Raw genomic sequence first — 18502 nt, forward strand, 5'->3', positions numbered from 1 at the left:
TGTCCATGAAGGCCAAGTGAAGGCCAAGCAGCAATCCTAAATTGGTCTACTCAGAAACCCACTCAGGTTTATTCAGTGGGCATAGTCCCAGGAAAGTGTCCTTAGGATCGCAGTGTTAGGTAAACAAGCAAGTTCTTTTGCAAACTATGCAGAAAATTACTTTAAACAGGATGTGTTTTTTAGCTTTGCTGAAAATGTTCTATAAAACAATGTAGATTGGTTTGGCTCTTCCATAGTTTTTTGCACTATTTTATCATCTGGAAAAGCCCAAAGATTTAAAAACTGGCAGTTCTTTTATTAAGCCTGTCTTCCCATAAACAGTTTTTAAAAAGCTGAATGTGTTCTCTGGGTCTTTTCTTATTTTAAAAGTTCTTTTTTCTTACCATTGTTTTCTCCTTCCTTCTGAAATCCACCCTCTTCTGAAAAGCTATCTTGTCCTGTGTTGGTTTTGCCTTATTTAGGCAGCAAAACTCTCTCCAATTTCCTCCACAAGATGGCCAGAACTTCCCAGGGCGGGATGAAACATTTGAGCAATGTCTCGGGTGATTATTAGACTCCAGGGTCTGCACCAGGTGCTGCTGAGGTTCGTGTGTTTGTGCGACATGAGGTTATGTTATTTCCATAAATCTTTGACTCAGATAAAGATATTTATTTAGGTGAGGAATTATAAATAAGACAAAGAACAATAAAAATAAAAACTCTGCTGTCTTTTCTTACTTTACAAAAAGAAAATAAAACCCTTCCCCTCTGTAGTTGTTCTCATATCAAATTAATTGCGGTATCTCCACATTCCGGTTTAATTCTAGAGTGCAAAACAGTAGAAACGTTCTTTTATGCAGTTGATTATTTCAGGATTGCCACTCTTGACATTTCAGTTTTGTTATGGGGTAGGGCACCTGGTAGTCCCTGAATCTAATTCAGCCACCACTGCTGCGTAGGGTTGTCATCTCCAGTCTGAGAAATTCCTGGAGATTTGGGGCTACAGGCTGTAGAGTGTGGGGATTGAGGATCAGAGACACCTCGGTGGGTATAATTCCACAGAGTCCACCACGCAGAGCAGCCATTTGCTCCAAGGGAACTGACCTCTGTAATCTGGAGATCTGCTGCTGTAATTCTGGGAGAACTCCAGCCCCCGCCAGTAAGCTGGCATCCTGTCTCAGATGTACCCAGGGCTTTTTTTCAGGGGGAACGCGGGGGAACGGAGTTCTGGAACCTCTTGAAAATGGTCACATGGCTTGTGGCCCTGCCCCCTGATCTCCAGACAGAGGGGAGTTGAGATCTCTGTCTGGAGATCAGGGGGCGGGGCCACCAGCCATGTGACCATTTTCTCCGAGGGCAACCCACTGAGTTCCACCACCTCTTTTCCCAGAAAAAAAGCCCTGGATGTAGCAATCACATAGGAGTTGCTGTTCTCATAAATCCCCCCACTTATGGCACCAAATGGGGATCAGGACCATGGTGTGTATGGAGAAGGGCCTTCAGCCTTCCACTCTGCACCGCATTCGCCAACCAAAAACAGCTGGCGGGGGGGGCATTGTTTGGCCTCTGTTTGGGGACACCACTTTTCGTTTCACTCATTTTGGTTGCTGGTATTTGCAATTCATTTGTTTCTTTTAGGTCACCCCACCTCTGTTTTTAATATTTTAAATGTTCTGTGCCAAGATGGATGCCATTTATATGCAAGTGAAGCTACAACAATATGAAAATTGCATAAAATTAACAGGAAAAAATTCTGCTCAAGGGAATAAAACAGTGGAAGCAGTGACAGCCCCCCACCGTTTTTGCAGTTCCTGGGCAGGTGGTTTATTGAACCCCCTGGTGTAGCTGGTAGGTGGCATTCGAGGGGCCCGGGCTGCACATGGAAATGGGGGGCGGGAGACGGGTTCAGACACGTTTTCAATTCCAGTAGTGAACTCTTCAGCCCGCCCCGCCCCGCCCCGCCCCGCCAAGGATGACTTAATCACACACAGCAGCAAAGCGTCGAGCAGTCCAGTTTGGCTGGGGATCCCCCGTTGCCTGCTTTCTTGTTCACTTTGGGCAGCAGGAGGACGAATGACATGGCCAAGGCACAGTGATAGAAGCTATGGACGTAGGTGTAATCCCACTCCTGGAAGAAAAGGCAGCGGCAGCAGTTAATGGAGAAACAGAGCAGGTTCCACTTTGAGTTCCCAATAGCCCCTACGAGGACTGGCTTAATGTGATGGAAAGGCACAGGAAAGACCTGGGTTCAAATCTCTGCTCAGCCAGTGAGTGGTCATAGAACCATCACTATTTCTCAGCCTAATCTGCCTCACAGGATTGTTGTGAAGGTAAAAAAGAAGGTAGCCTGTCCCACTACTCCTTTAAGAAAAGGGCAATTTAATCACTTTTGCTGAATGATCCTTTTCAGACAAAGGGCAGGGAAATAGGGCCCCCTCCCACATTTTTTTTAAAGTTTTATTTCAGAAATGCTAACCTGGGAGTAGAGTCTGTGATAATCAGGAGTTGATCAGGAGGAGTCAGCCAGAGGGAAGAGCCAAAGCAACACCTGACAGGAGGTGGGGGCCTGGGGGCTCCGCAGACTCTAGGCTGGTTCCTGCCACTCCCCTCAACCACGTTGCAAGCCTTCCTCTCATTTCAGCGGGAGGAAGGCATCCTGCTGGGCTGAGTGGAGTGGCAGGAACCAGGCGGCTGTTTCTTGTTACCTAAAAGGAGCCAGTTTTTTAATGCTACTAGCTGGTGAAGCAGAGCAGCTAAGAGTTGAGTCCCGGATTCAATTTTTTCTTCAGACACTTTCTCTTTAGCCACAGTTCCCCGCCTGCAATGTGGGGGTTCTAATACTAGCCTACCGTTGAGGGTTGTTGCCAAGCTTACAGCATGATGCCTGGACAGTGCTTTGGAGGTTCAGAAACCACGAGACGAGTGCTGCTAACTAAGCACAACTTCTATTCTGGGACCAGCAGTGGCTGGTCAGTGGCTCTGAGCTCAAGCCCCTCAGTACTTGAACGGTCCACATGGCAGCCCAGGGCTGTGGTTGGCAGAGAAGATTTCTCTCCTGCTGGGCCTGCCTTGAATTTTTTCTTACAGTCAGCAGCATGCTGCAAATGTGTTTGTATAGAGAACTTGGGCGGATGCTGGTGGGGAAGGGACTGACAAAGGGGACATAAGTTTTGGGGGCGTAGCTCTCTCGGCTGCAGGCTGAACGCCATTATTGGAGCTTGCAGCCCAAAGGCCACGTCTGAGCAGATAAGCAAACTCTCTTGCCTTGCTAGTGACTCAGTCACAAAACACTTTTGAACCCTCCCCTCCCCCCCCCCAAGTAAGGAATTTCAGGACCTCTTACCTAAAATGGTATCATTCCTTCCAACCCACTGAGTGTGGCAGAAGGTTCATCCAGGAATCAAAAGACCGCTACACTCCCTTTCCATTTCCCCGGGGTGTGGAATGCGCTCTGCTTGGTGATGCAAGTGTTTGCTACATGGGGGTCAGTCCCATAACTGGAATATCCATGAAGTGCTGGACCCACGCACCCTCTCTCTGCTTTGCATCACTAGCCACACTGTTCCAGATTGCAATTATTTCAGGATTGCCACTTTTTGTTCACAAAAGCGCAGACTCTTCAGCTGACTCGCTTTTGAGCAGAGTGCCTTTTCCTTCAAGGGAGAAATGCGTTTTTCAAAAGACAACCCAATGGTAGCATTTCCCTGTACTTCCCCCTTAGCATGCCTAAGAGCAAGTGGGGGTGATAATTGCTAAGGGTAGGAGGGGATGCCGCTCTGGGTGGGCTGGTTCTCCTGCACAATGGGTGGGTGGCCAATCTGCCTGTGTGCAGCTACGACATGGCACAAGCAGCATTCTAGGCTGCTCTAGTTATACTCCTGTCACCGGCCATTGGACTCACTTCCTGCTAGCCTGTTGCAAGCAGGGAGCCGATAATTCAGCATGCTGTTTGAATGTATCTAAAGCATCTGATTCACACAATTACATTGCTTTCTCACTTGATTAGACTCCTTTCTTACAACCATTGCCTCCCTGACATCTGTCTGACACTGCCTCAGGCACACAGCAAAAAGGAGAAAAAACCATTTGAGTTGAGACATGCTACTTAGGGGTCTCTGTGTGCCTTTGGTGACTGCCTGTGAGCCCAGCTAAACTTGTGATACCATCTTAAATTGATGCTCCTGTCTGTGCATGCAAAAAGCCCGGTGATGAAATCTATATTCAATGTTAGTCATTTAAAGGATGCATTTGATTGCACAGGCACAACAAGGAGATGCTGCTGGGATCACACCCGTGACCTTGGGGGATATTGCCTCTTCTCCAGTAAAATAGATGATTTGTTTCTTGAACTGGGCAAAAAGCAACCTTCAGCTGCAATGCCCTGCCCTTATAGCACAAATGGTTCCTGCGCAGGTGCACAGCTTTTTGACATGGCGCCATGCTTGAGACGACGTTTATCCTGTGAAACTGGGGAAGTCTGAGTAAGGGAAGCTTGCCTTACAGTTGTGCTCATACCAAACGTCTCAGCATGCCTCCTTAGAGGCAGCTGATTGGCTGCTGTTGGACACAGAAATGCTGGACTGCTGAGACATTTTAGTCTGACCAAGCAAGGCAATCCAGGATTTCCTTCTTTGTCATGAAGATTAGAGCAATCAGCATAGTTTGCAATGCCTGAGTGACATCTTTGATTTCCCCATGGAGGACAGGCACATGCCTGCTGCCCAAATGCCGAAGAAGGAGAGCATGGGATTGTGCTAAGGGACACTTTTATGTTCTGTTAGGACATGCAATTATTTTCTGCTTTGATAACTAATCCTTAACGATCCCTGTGAAGATATATATGCTTCCAAGGCACACAATAGAGGCCATGTGAGTCGAGAGCTAAGTACATACATGGATAATGTTGGAGTCAGTCCATTTTTCTTAGTTCTTCCACCTTCCTTTCTGCAAAACTGTGATATTGTCTATTTTTCATGGCTGTAATTTCTGAAAAAGTAATCTGTGTGTACCTAAGAAACCACCATTTTAAATTACCAGATACATTTTGCTGGAAAGATCTACTGTCCTTTACACCCCCAACCAGAAACCTCATGGAACGTGTTACTTTTCCCCACCCTTAGAAAGTAAAATTTATTTACAAAGGTTTCCTAAACCAGATGTGCATAATGAAATTTTCAGATGTAGACCAGAAGCAGGGGTTTCAAGGATCACCCCTGTTCCAAGATCGGCTGCTCTTTTAAGTGCCTCTGCCAGTTCTTCCCCATTGCCTTTTATCCCTGGAGCTCTTCCCTAGAGCACTGCTCTGCTCCCCACTCTCCACTGCAAATCCTTCGGTACGCCCCTCATTCTTCCTTGGAAGCTTGTTGCTTAACACTCAATCTGCATCAATGATATGCTCAGATTGCAATTTATGAAGAACTCACAAATTATGAACAACTCCCTTGAACAATTGGAGAAAGTTTGCTTTTGATTGAATCAGTCGAGATGGTTCTCAATTGTACGGCCAATGCTTTGCACTTGCACATTCTTGTGCTGCTTTCCCACGACTGTCCCTTTTCCTCATCGGCCATCTACCTGAATCCCCCTTCCAACAGGCAAAAGATTGACTTGCAAAAAGAGAAAATTTTACAACGATGCATATTTTAGAACCATATTGCGTTGCGACTGCCCTTGCGACTGCCAGAATAAATTGCCCCTGTGGCTCCCCGGCCAGGAGTTTCCTATCTAGGCTGCACTGAGGCCATGACTCACGGATGAAGAACTTCCCTGTAAGGCAGGCTTAGCATTTGGGCTTTTAGCCTATTAAAATATACCACAAACTCAGTCTGCAAAATAATGACTGGTACACACAGAGGGAGCTCTCTCATATTAGCAAAATTTGGATCATCCAAACAAACTTGTTGCAGAACGCTCAGGACAGACACGTCACGTAATTTAACTTACAGGATTTACTGCCACCAGCTATAGCAATGATTTAGTTTACTTTAAGAACTAGGACAGCTCCTGGAAGAACTTCTCAAAGTAATTGATCATGATGATAGCTGAATGAAGCCTTCATATTCAAAGGCAGAGTGCCTCTGAATATGAGGTGCTGGAGACAGCAATTTTGGGGTCCTAGCTGATAATGTTCATGTCTCGTTTATGATCTTACCAGTGGGACATAACTGGAAACAGCATTGGATGAGGTGGAGTGTGACTTTTACACGTTGGACGAACCTACCTCGAAAAAGAACCTCAGCATTAGCGCGAGAGCCCCGAAGCAGAAGCCTGGTCCAATCTGCTGTGTGTAGACACTTCTTTCGGGGTACAGGCCTTTCTTCTCTTTCATCTTCTGCAACTGGAAGGAAAGAGACCAGCCAGTGATGGGTACCCAGTGTGTCTTTATTCACAGCTTCCAGTTTGAAGAATACCCAGAAGGATGTGTGAGCTCTTCCGCTCACCCCAGAGATATTTTAGTTTTCTTCTCAGAACTCTTTCAGCACCCCAGGACATTCTTTGGTGCCTTTCACTCCAACAAGAATGACCACATTGACCTTGAATTATGTATTGGGTGACAGCTGCCTTACCCATTTCACAGTTATCACAAGAACAGCCGTCCCAATTGGTCCCGAGTAAACTCCGTATCCCCAGCGGTCATGGTAGATCCTGACGGCAATGGTGAGCACGCCAAACATCAGAAAGGTTGATCTTTTGGGCTCATCAAACTCTGCCAGAGCTGAGAAAAGGAGGCCAGAGGTTAGACTTTTGGGCTCTGTTAAGTCAATGAAAAACTCAGGTTTGCTTTAACTACTGTGCTGGATTTGTGATTTGGTTTCTAGGGATTCCCTCAGATACTAGCCTGTTTTGATGAATGCTGGTTGCATCATCTCCTCTTCCCTCTGCCTTCCCCACAAAGACCTGGCTTTGCATCTCAGCCTGCACAGCAGGGAGTCCGGCGTCTGACAACAAGCCAGGGCTAAGCTAGGATATTTGCATTTGTCTGGCACTTGAAAACTGGTTACATTCACATGAACTGCAACTAATAAACCAACTTAAAGCTATGCTTTCAGGTCCCTAACCACAGTTAAGAGAATGGCCTGAGCGTGGATGTCCACACTTGCTAGAGTTAGTTTAATTAAACGGTGGTTTCATGTGATGTCTGAACTGAGCCATGGAAAAATGCTCATTACATTTTTGAGGAGGGAGGCCTGGTCTTTTAAACAGGTTTGTGGTGAATAGTCCTTCAGGCAATTATGCTTCAGGCAACTCCAAAAATTATTTTCTTCATCTGGGGAGAGGTCATTACGACAAACGTTGCTTCCCAACAGAGGTTTTGCTCTTGTTTAATATACAACGGGAGTGTTCTTTTTAAACGTATCCACAAGACAACCCCTTTTAGTCCTCATACACGTCTCCCCACCTTTGCTGCAGTCTTTTCCAAATCTGGTGTGTTACAGTCCTTTTGGAAAGATCACAGCCAAAGCATATTTACATGCTTTGTGGATAGGAATGTGAAGGTTTTGGCAAGTCCCAGCCACATTCACACCATTTTCCTTGCTTTAGTCCCCTGCAGCCACTGTTTTCTTCGGCCACTAGAGCGCTTTTTTGGGGGGGTGTCTTTTTTAAAAACTGGAAGTTGACATATTGCTATAGCATTATAATGATATTGCCATGATCTGGTAGATCCTCTGAATCCAGCTTTCATTTCAAAAAGACCTTATTCACAATGAAAAGGACTAGAGATTTACTATTTTTTCAATAAAAGCTGAGGATTTGAAGGAATTGGTAAATTTTGGCAATAGATCGTATAATGTTATAATGTTATAATGTTATAATGTTATAATGCTATAACTCTATAACAATATACTAATCCCCCCTTTTTTTAGAAAACCAAACAAACCCCTACAGGGTGGTGGGGGAAAGACATGAGGGGCTGCAGCTGGGAAAGTGCAAGGGAAACTGCTGTGAGGACACTCCACTGCCTCTGCTCCTCTTGCAGCAATTAAGAATATCGGAAGAGCTCTGATGGATCAGCGCAGCGGTCCATCTAGTCCAGAATCCTGACTCACCAAGCGGCCAACTAATTTTCTGGAGGTCCAGCAAGAGGGCCCAGAGGCCAAGGCCTCCCCCTGACATTGCCTCCTGGCACTGGAATTCAGAGGTTGACTGCCTCTGAATGTGGAGGTTCCTCTTAGTCACCACAGATAGCAGCCCCTGAGAGACCTCTTCTTCATGCATCTGTCTGATCCCCATTTAAAGTAGTTTACGCAAATCTACACAGAGAATCTTCCATGTGTGGAAGCTGCCAAAGTATGAGAACTTCAGCTTTATTTAAAAAGGGACTGTAGTGATTAAATTTTGTGTAAGATACACTGAGGAGGTTTTGAGCCTCGTCTTTCCGCCTCCCTCCTCCCAGTTGTCTGAGGATGTGTTCAGCTGCAGAGCCCAGGCCAGGGTTTCTCTTCAGGCACCTGCCTGAAGTCTGGGAATTCGTACTTCAGTCAAAAAGGGTATGAATTATTGCAGGCTGCTCTCGAGCACAGAATGGGGTCATCGCTGATCAAAGTTACGGCTCCCCAAGGGCTCCCCTCAGCTGGGCCGTGGCTCTCCTGGATTTGCAGTCCTGGGAAGTTTGCCTGCGATGGTTGCGTACGCACACGTGTGCATTCAATGCTCTGCTAGCGACATGAGGGGAGAGGTTCTCTTCACGTCTCAAGCATCACACCTTCAGTGTCCTTGGATCAAATTTTTATTAGTAGTTCGGGGTTTGGGGTTGTTGTTTTTTTTGCTATGGCATAGCATCCAGTTTTTCATTTCTATTGCATGCCTTCCAAATTGACATTTTAATCTGGTGTTAAATGGTTTGCAGACCCAATTAGCAAAAAGGTTGAGATTCTGTGCCCCCAAATTAAGTGAGGTCAAATGCACATGTACTTAATGCGAAGGAGGCTGGGGCAGGGAGCGCTTGTCGGGATGGGAATGTTGGGAACGGGGGTGTGACTGTATTACACAGAAATCAGCTTCTTTTAATGTTTCTCTTTGATGATGTGATTTTTGAATTGAAGGATTTATCATAGTCAAGCTAGATCCAGTGTGGTATAAAGGTTAGTGAAGATGAAGAGACAATTGGTGCAGAAGAAAAGGAATCCTACTATATAAAAGGCTAAGCGTATTCAAGACAACTCACTTTCTACCCTGGTGCACCTCCAGAGGGCACTGCTGTGGAGGGAAGCCCAGATGAGGCAGCCAGACCGCCAGAAAGCGCATCATGGTGAAAAGCCCAGGCTGGGATCAGGCGTGGAGCAGGCAGCAATGCCCCCCCCCACCCGGCCTTCACTCAGATCAGAAGCAGAGAGGGGGCAATGCCCACCCCTCCAACTTCACCCAGCTGGGATCAGGAGTGGAGCAGATGGCAATGCCCAACCCCTGTCTTAACACAGCTGGGATCTAGAGGGAAGAAGGTTGCAGTGCCCAGCCCCACTTGACCTAGCTGGGATCAGGAATGGAGCAGGTGATAATGCCCGCTGCCCGCCCGCCACTTTCACCCAGCCGGGAACAGGTGCAGAGCAGGCAGCAATACCCACCTCCCTTCACACAGCTGGGATTAGCCATACAGCAGGTGGCAATGCCCATCCCCTTCACCTGGCCAGGATCAGATGAGGAGCAGGTGGCACCTGGCTGGGATCAGGAGCATAGCATGAGGAAATGCCCACCCCCTTCACCTGGCCTGGATCAGGCATATAGCAGGAGGTAATGCCCGCCCCCGTTCACCAGGCTGGGATAAGGCATAGAGCAGGTGGCAATGCCTGCCCCTGTTCACCTGGCTGGGATCAGGTGAGGAACAGGTGGCAGTACCCACTCCCTTCACCTGGACTGAATCAGGCGCAGAGCAGGATGTAATGCCCGCCTCCTTCGCAGGAGGCAATGCCCGCTCTCCTTTCACCCGGCTGGGATCAGGCACGGAATAGGTGGCAATGCCCGTCACTCCTGGCCTGCATCCAGCTGGGATCAGTAATGGAGGAGGAGGAGGAAATGCCCACCTGCCCTCTTTCCCCTTTCTAGAGCCTGTTGTATTTTTTCCCCACAACAGGCTTTGTTCTTAGTCTTTAATATTTATACCACCTCTATACGTTTCATGTGCAGCTTCATCGGGGGGAATCTACCAAATAATAAAAAATTTAAAATTATATTTAATACATGATTTCAAAAGTAAATAAAACATATTAGTTTAACACAGAACAATTTCACTGAGCATGTATAGAGTGCATAGGGGTACAGAATGTGTGTAGGGGTTGTATAATTATTAAAGATTCCTTTTCTTCTGCACCAATTGTCTCTTCGTCTTTGTTTTGCCTTGGCGTAGCCCCCTTTTCTCCATAAATTTTAGTGAACCAGTCTAGGGGTATTTATCCCCCTTTAGACCTGAAGCCCACTAGAGACTCTCCGCCTGACTTACCTCACAGGGTTGTTGAGAGGACAGAATGGAGGCAGGGAGAGCCACGCAGGCTGATTGGGAGCCCCTCAGAAGAAGAGCAGAATAAAAACGTGATCGTGATATGAGCCAGCGTGGTGTAGTGGCTAGGCTGCTGAACTAGAATCCAGGAGGCCCAGGTTGAAATCCCTGCTCTGCCATGAGAGCTTGCTGGGTGGCCTTGGGTCAGTCACACGTAACCTACCTCACAGGGTTGTTGTGAGGATAAGATAGAGGAGTGGCAAATGATGTTAGCTGCTTTAAAAAAAATATTTAAAGTTGCTTTATAGAAACAACACAGGTGCATCTGTACTGAATATTTTCTGTATAATCATATCAATAGCTATAAATGCTTCTGAAAGAAAATCTGCTTTTCTGCAACTGGACTTCACTAGCTTTCTGTTGCATCAGAGATATCAATTCCATCCCTCCAAGGGATTACAGCTTTAGAATCCTGAAATAAAAATGAGTCCTCCTTACCCATCAGGGACACCCACATTGATAAAGCAGTCCCGTAGATGCTGAAGTACTCGAGGATGTCGTATTGCATGAAACAGAGGACAGATAACCCGGGGCCATCACATGCATGGTAAACCTGTTGGAGAATATGATTATGCAAAAGCATAATTAAATAGGATTGTAAGCAGCTGAACCTCTGGGCATACAGGCTATTGCCACCACGGATCTCTTCGGCTGAATCAGGGTATTCACTGCTAAGTCTGGTATCTGCCCTGAGTGTCAGGCTATGGACGACAGGCTATGGCAGATAGATCCCTGTACCATTGCTGCGAGAATCCAGGCTCTTGGTTGAATGGTTTTATTCAGAAATCAAATCATTTCCACAGATACGTCCATAGGGTTATTCAGAAGCAAGGTAAGCTACTAAGCAGTAAGGATCAATTTGACAGGAATAACAATATAAGGGAAAACCATTCTACTTAAAGACAATCGCTCCTCTCCCCCCTCTCACTAGCAAGTATACTTTTGGCGGGAACCATTCTTGAGAACTTCTCGCATATTTCAATTATCGAGTCCAGACAATGAGAAGGCAGGAGATCAAAGTTGAGACATAGCAGTGCATGGGAGTGAGCAGAGTGTACAAGGTCAGACGCTCTGAGCGCTCCTTTGGTAAGGTATTTGCAGCTGCTGTGAAAGTCTATGAAAGCAAAGCAGTCACGGCATGGTAATATGACATCAAGTTATGGCCTGAAACACTGGTTCAGTAATACAGGTCAGCATCAGATAATGGCACGGATGGGCAGACATGACACTGGGGAGCTTGCAATTGAAGGCTGTGGCTCTGGATCCAACCTTCCCAAGATCCAGCCCATTCCTCCGTGATTTCCCCGTGTGCATGTGCATCACCTAAAATCCTCAAATTCGAACGACAAGAGACAAATTACACGAGGACGCTCACGAGAAGGGAGTTGCAATGTTACCCGGGAAGCTGAGTTTTAAAAGACAGATTGGAAGGCTCTGTCAATTTCCCCTCTCTACAGAGCCAGCAAAGATCGCTCCTCGGAAGGTTTATTTCCTCTTCGTCTCCTCGAAGGGGAGGTGAAACTGACAGAGCCTTCTGGAAGTGAAGAGGAAATTAACAAACCCTCTGAGGAGTGATCTTTGCTGGCTCTGTAGAGAGCTGATCTCTTTTAAAACTCAGCTTCCTAGCTAATATTGCAACTCCCTTCAAGTGCCCATCCTCATGTAATTTGTCTCTTGTAGTTTAGCTCTCAGTGTCATGTCTGTGCCCCATCCATGCCACTACTTAATGCTGACCTGTTGTTCCTGAACCAATGTTTCATGCTTGATGTCATATTGCCAATGTCATAACTGAACCAATGTTTCATGCTATAACTTGATGTCATATTGCCAATGTCATAACTGAACCAATGTTTCATGCTATAACTTGATGTCATATTGCCAGTGCCATAACCTGTTTCCTTTCACAGTCTTATTGAAGCTGCAGGTGCCTTATCTAACGGACTGTAGAAACTTTCAGTGCTTCTGACCTTGAACACTGCTCACTCCCATGCACTGCTATGTCTCAGCTTTGATCTCTTGCTTTCTCAGTGTCTCGACTTGATAGGACAAATATGTGAGACATTCTCAGGACGAGTTCGCGCCAAAAGTCCTGTTTACTGTTGGGAGGGGGAAGAAGCAAACGTGTGGGTTAAGAGGAAGGAATTTCCCAAAGGTTACTATTCCTGTCAACCTGTTCTTACTGCTTAGATGCTTACCTTGCTTCTGAGTAATTCTGCGGACATATCTGTGGAAATGATCTGATTTCTGAATAAAGCCATTTAACCAAGAGCCTGGATTTCTTGCTGCAATGGTACAGGGATCTATCTGCCATAGCCTGTCATCCATAGTCTGACACTCAGTTTAGCATTCAGCAACCCAAAGCTGAAGATATGAAAACTGAAAAGTGTAAGACAATGTCTGGGGATAGCTGTGGTGGTTTTCTTCAGTGATGGCTTGGGTTTAGCCTATGGAGATGCAGCGGCTTTTGTTCCGACTAAGTGTCATGTAAGGAGAACCACAAGGGCCATTTGGCAGCTCGATCCACTGACATCATTGTCAATCGGTGGGGGTTAATATTTAAGCTGTTTGGGAGCTAAAGTTTGAAGAAAGTCTTGTGAGGTTGAAAGACGGGGCGTTGGTGAGTTATCATGCTAAGGAATGAATATTAACATCTTAAAGAAGGCCTTCCTTCTGTCCATGAAGTCATAGCAGCTGTGACTTATTAAACAGAATGTTTTCTCACACTTTCTTAGATATTGCCCCCTCCTCCGGCAAGGAAGCTATATTGAACTTGGTTCACTGATGTCTGTTAAAAGGTGAATGCTGGATCTGCTAACAGCCTTTCAACAGGGAACAGTCCCACAGCCCTTGTGCCTTCTGTGGTCTCTCTCTCCTCCTGAAAACTTGTAGGCCCAATCCAGCTCTACCTGGGACCGACACTTGCGTATTTCTGCAGGACTATGGATGGAGAGAAGTCAGGTTTGATTGGGCCATTAAAATGTCCCAGAAACAAGGCAAGCCAAGTGGGCTTTGCTGGGGCTGCCTGGCTGAGGGTCAAACGGCACATTATGATGGCCATCCTAGGTTGCCAACTCATGCTTGGGCAATACCTGGAGATTTGGGGGTGGAGCTTGGGGAGGGGCATATGATACCTCAGCAGAGTATAATGCCATAAAGTCCACCCTGCAAAGTAGCCATTATCTCAAGGGGAAGTCTCTCTGTCAACTCAAGATCTAGGAGATCTCCAGGCCCTGTCTGGAGGCTGGCAACCCTAGTCCAACTCATGGCTACCAACACCATTTCAGAGGTGAATTAGCTGTTTAAAAATTGCTCTGAGGGCTTGTGGCAAGGCAGCACCATGAGATCTTGTCTCTCCCCCCCCCCCCGCATATATCTGTTCAAGTGCTGAAACAGCCCCCCTTGAGGCAATTTAAAATGGCTAAATTCTCCTCTAAAATAGTGTCAGCTGCCATGGGTTAGATCTATAGCTGCCATGAATCGGGGTAGGCTTATCCCACACTGTCACTGGCTGAGTCCGAGTCAAGCCAAAGCTTGATGGAGCTTGTTTTTGCTGCAGGCGGCCCAGAAGTCCTGTGGCTCACTGGAACTTTTCCCATGAAGGGTCACTCTATACGTTACTTCTTTTACAAGTTCTCCATGGAGCCAACCTGTGCTCCACGCAGACACACATCAGCTTGGGGACTGGCTCCAATTGAAAAATGAGAGGGTAAATGGGCTCGGGAAGCTGTTGCCAGGGGAATGGAAGCGCCTGCCTTTCTCCCAAGCTCCCCCTCCCCCCGCACAAAAACAGTGTGGCAAAGGAGAGTTTTCCCTTTCTGCTGCCACACATGCACACAATACCTCCATGTGGAGCAGCCGAAATGGGGAAATGTCTCCCCTCCTCAGTGTTTTTGCATGGGGAAAAACGCTCATGCAGAGCATTGGGTTGGTTTCATGGAGAACTCGTAAAAGAAGTAACATGTAGAGTAGAGGTGGGCACGAACAGGAAAAAAACAAACACAATATTCGTTGTTCGTTGCCATCCACGAAGAGGGAATCACGAAGAAGCATGAACATGAACCTGTTCATGAACATGTTCGTGATTGGCTGTTCGTGGGAGGGATGGGGGAAAAAATTCCCTGCGTCATTTGCGTTCCCTGCGTCCTTCCCTTCCAAGTTTCCCTCCTTCCAGCCGGCTGGAGGGAGGGAAGGGAGACTCTGAAGGGAAGAAGATTCCCTATGCCATTTGCAAATGGCGTGGGGAAACGCCTTCCCTTCAAAGTCTCCCTCCTTCCAGCTGGCTGGAGGGAGGGGGTGAGACTTTGTCAGGAAACCCCTGACAAGCAGCTGAGTGGGGGATTTAAATGTCCCTCTTTCTGCGCTGTGCAGCAGCAGGGAGAGGGAAATTTAAACCCCGGCAGGCTGCAATTAGCCCTTGTCAGGGTTTTCACTGACAAGTGGCTGAGTCGGGGGTGAAGTGCCCCTGGGCTTAGATTTGGGTTTCCAGGGCAACAGGAGTTCAGACAGAGTTCAGAAAGTCCGTGCCTACTGTTGCTAAGGGAATTGATTGAAAGGCACCAGACTATCTGGCTTGACGAATGGCTGATGAACACCATGAACAGGGCTTGGAACGAACACATGTTCATTGGGAACGGGGCCTGACGAACACCTTGCTCGCGAACAGCTGATCGGGCTGTTTGTGGCTTTTTTTTGTTCGTATTTCTGTTCGTGCCCACCTGTAACGTAGAGTAATCCTAAGTCAAAGGGCCAGTCTGTGGGAGGAGGAGCCTTTTCTTGGGTATCTGACGGAGAGCCATTCAGTGGAGAGGGATGGTGCTTGAGAGAAGCATTTGGAGATGCCTCGAGCAGACATCTTTGGCCACTGATCCAGAACGTGTTAAGAATGATCTGCTGCTCATCTCCTGAGATGTTAGATTGGAAGCTCCTGAGAACAGAGGCCTGTCTTTGTTGCTTATGTCACTGGGCAAAGGTGGCGCTCTAAAGCTCCATTATCTCATAAAGAATGAGAGAGAAGGTTGGCTGTTTCGTCCAGGCAAGACTTCCTCTGACACGGCAGTGGCAACACTTGCGTGTTGGAACTGAGAGCTGTCCTTCACGTAGGCAAGCCTCGCTTGCCTGTGGCATGATGGCAACAATTCCTTGAATGGAATTGAGTGGCTGACTGAGAAACCTGGAAAGGCAAAGGAGGGAGACGGCCTATGTGCAGATGTTTCTGGCTGTTGCTGGAGTCCTTGTCTGAGATGGCCGTACGCTTTTGCTAGTCTGAAGCATTTCCTGTCGGGGAGAAGGAGCAGGGCTGCCGAACACAGAGGCTGCCACGGCTGCATTCTCCCTGGCCCTGCCAAGGACCTGCAACAGCTGTGCGCCTGTCCTGACTCCCCACCCAGAGATTCTGATATTTCCAAGAGCTGCTGAATGCCCCACCAGCACTGAGCACAGATTTCCTGCAGGATCCCACCAATGTGAAATACAGCAATTATGGCAATCTGGTGTCTGAAGCAAAACATGACTGCTGATTACAATACAGGGCTGGGAGGCTGGAAGCCCCCGACTTGAGTCTCACCTCTGCCTTGATTGAGCTCAGTTAGCCTTTAGCCAAGCAACTCTGCCTTGCCTCTTCCGCTCGCCCCAAAATGTGGGGGCTGGGGGTACTAGGATAGCCCACTCCCAGTTGGAATATGCTTGGAAATTTGGGAGTTGAGGCTGGGGAGGGAAGGGTTTAGGAACGGGAGGGACCTCATCAGGATATGTGAGCCCGGGCAGATCATGAGGGGGAGGGCAGAAGGGGTTGCATCAGTGTTTAGTTTTCGTGGCCCTTCTTACATGCTGAGGGTGGTGCTGACCTTGGGGTCAGGTGGTGATTTTCCACAGGCTGGCTTGGCTACCGATCCTGGAGGTGTTTTGCCATCTTCTGGGCATGGAGCAGGGGTCACTGGGGCAGTGGGGGGAGGGTATTTGTGAATTTCCTGCATTGTGCAGGGGGTTAGACTAGATGACCCTAGAGGTCCCTTCCAATCCTATGATTCTATGATTCTATGATATAATGCCATACAGTCTACCCTCCAGAGCTACCATTTTCTCCAAGTGACTTGATCTCTGTCATCGAGAGATCAGTTGTAATTCTGGGAGGTCTCCAGTCATTCTGGAGGTTGGCAACCCTACGGTTGCCATGACTGTTGTAAGGGTAATGTTATAGGTGAAACAGTTGGAACACTCCGAAGTACTGCCTGGACTCTCAGGGTCTATAACAATGCAAAATACCGCTACTTCTAGTGGTTAAAGTTGTTGGCATTTGAATGCAATGCAGAAAAGAGGTCTGCTGTGGTAGAAATCGTTTTTGGAACAAGGCAGCCAACCCACAGAAACTTTTTAGTTAACTGGTCATCTCCTTTTAACTTATTGATTAAATTTACATACACTTGCAGCTTTGGTCCCTTTTGTGAAATCTTGAAAGGAAGTGTAAGAGGAGAAAACTGCTGCTTCCCATTGGCAGAAGCAAAAATGCTCCTTAATATTTACTCCCCCCCCCCATCAAACCACCCTCCAAAATCAAACAAGCAGCCCCCCTCACAGCCTTTCCTGGGAACTTGTTTTGTGTTGATGGGACATACCCCAGAGGCTGCTGGTACTCACCTGCCTCTGGACAGGTGCAAACAGAACCGTCTCCTGTGCCCAAACTTTGTTTATTCCAAAGTCCCATGCTCATCTCACCCATAAGACACCAACACAAGACGTGGAAGGACTGCAGGATGACAAAGAATTTCCCTTCCTCCCCTCCCACTTGTGAAAGGGTTTCCTATTCCCTGTCACTTTGCAAACTTCTGGAACCCTTTCAGGTAAGCCACTCTTTCAGAGCACAGACTGCTTGTGCCAGGCAGACCACACCGGCCATCTAGTTGTACTGGACACATAGAAGCTGCCTTATGCCAAGCCTGATGTTGCCCAGTATTGTCCCCCCCCCCCCCGGCTCACAGTAGTTCCCCAGTCTCCCCCAGCCCTAAACCCAGAAATCTTCAAGACTGACCCAGGAACATTCTGTATGGGCGGCAGGCACTGGGCCACTGAGTCTGCTGAATCCAGGGCCAGGACAGCCTCCACTGGAATAAAGGACTGGTGGGTCTTGAAAGTGCCCCATGGCTGGCTGACTCTCTCTCAGCACAGGCCTTGCAGGTGAGAGTGCAGACCAGAAGATCACTGGACAGACAAAGTGGAAACAAGGTTCTTACCGACACAAAGAACATGGTGAAGAAGTAGACCATAGCCTCCATGTGGAATTGCCTTTTGGCTGCGATGCTGATGGTCGGGAGGAAAGCCAGGCTGCTTAGAGTTGGCAGAAGCAGCTTGGCAACCAAAGAACCCATTGGGAGGAGGAAAGTTTGCGAAGGAACGGACTCTTCAGGGGAAGAAAAGATCCCACCAAATCCTCAAGCCTCCTCGAGGAGTCTGGGCAGCAGAGTCCAAGGCTGTGTTCCTCGGGGGCCATGAATCTGTGCTATGAAGACAGCTGGGGCAAAAGGGCTTTCAAGTGGAAAGGCCCAAGTGCTGGTCAGACTCCCATGTGACATCAGCAGATGACAGGTGGCAGAAGGCCAGGGGTGTGGTGGGCACAGCTGACAGCTGGTGCTGGAAACAGCCTTTGCTTGTGGCGTTTAGAGCCACATGAGCCCCTCTGGAACAAATGGCCCATTGCGAAGAAGGCAAGTGTTCCCAGTCGGCATGTGTGTAAATAGATGAGGCGAGGTCAGCTCACTTTGGGCTCCATCTCAGGCAATTCCTTCTGTCTCACAAACTGCCCAGGACTGACGGTGATGAGGGTGAGTGCCAGCGTGACGCAGAGGGGGTAGCGTATCAGACTGGAGTAGGCAGAACTGGGTTCAAAGCCCCCTCAGCTGTAAAGCTCATTGGTGGTGCTGTTACGCCAGTCACGTTCTCACATCCAAACCTCCTTCACAGGGGCTGTTTCCCCACGTCTTAAAAACAGCGCCCCTCTCATGCAACGCTGGCGGCTGTTTCACGCAATTTTGACATCAC

The 18502-nt window shown here is 47.7% G+C and overlaps 1 protein-coding gene across 1 annotated transcript; it reads right to left on the minus strand.

Moving 5' to 3' along the window:
- Nucleotides 1-1960: 1960 nt before the first annotated feature.
- Nucleotides 1961-17832, minus strand: MYMK (myomaker, myoblast fusion factor). Its single transcript, XM_054997129.1, has 5 exons — nt 17698-17832; nt 10910-11024; nt 6546-6694; nt 6200-6316; nt 1961-2107 (listed from the first exon to the last, which is right to left on the minus strand). The coding sequence occupies exons 1-5, from the start codon at nt 17830-17832 to the stop codon at nt 1961-1963; spliced, it is 663 nt and encodes a 220-aa protein (XP_054853104.1).
- Nucleotides 17833-18502: the final 670 nt, after the last annotated feature.

This window comes from Eublepharis macularius, chromosome 14 (genome assembly GCF_028583425.1).
Source record: "Eublepharis macularius isolate TG4126 chromosome 14, MPM_Emac_v1.0, whole genome shotgun sequence".
NCBI classification, from domain to species: domain Eukaryota; kingdom Metazoa; phylum Chordata; class Lepidosauria; order Squamata; family Eublepharidae; genus Eublepharis; species Eublepharis macularius.

Coding starts and splice junctions, on each gene's coding strand:
- MYMK (XM_054997129.1), bottom strand. CDS start 17,832: ATGGGTTCTTTGGTTGCCAAGCTGCTTCTGCCAACTCTAAGCAGCCTG. Junction 11,025..17,697: donor TCACCATGTTCTTTGTGTCG/GTAAGAACCTTG, acceptor ATTCTCCAACAG/GTTTACCATGCATGTGATGG. Junction 2,108..6,199: donor TGCTGAGGTTCTTTTTCGAG/GTAGGTTCGTCC, acceptor CTTTTCTTCCAG/GAGTGGGATTACACCTACGT.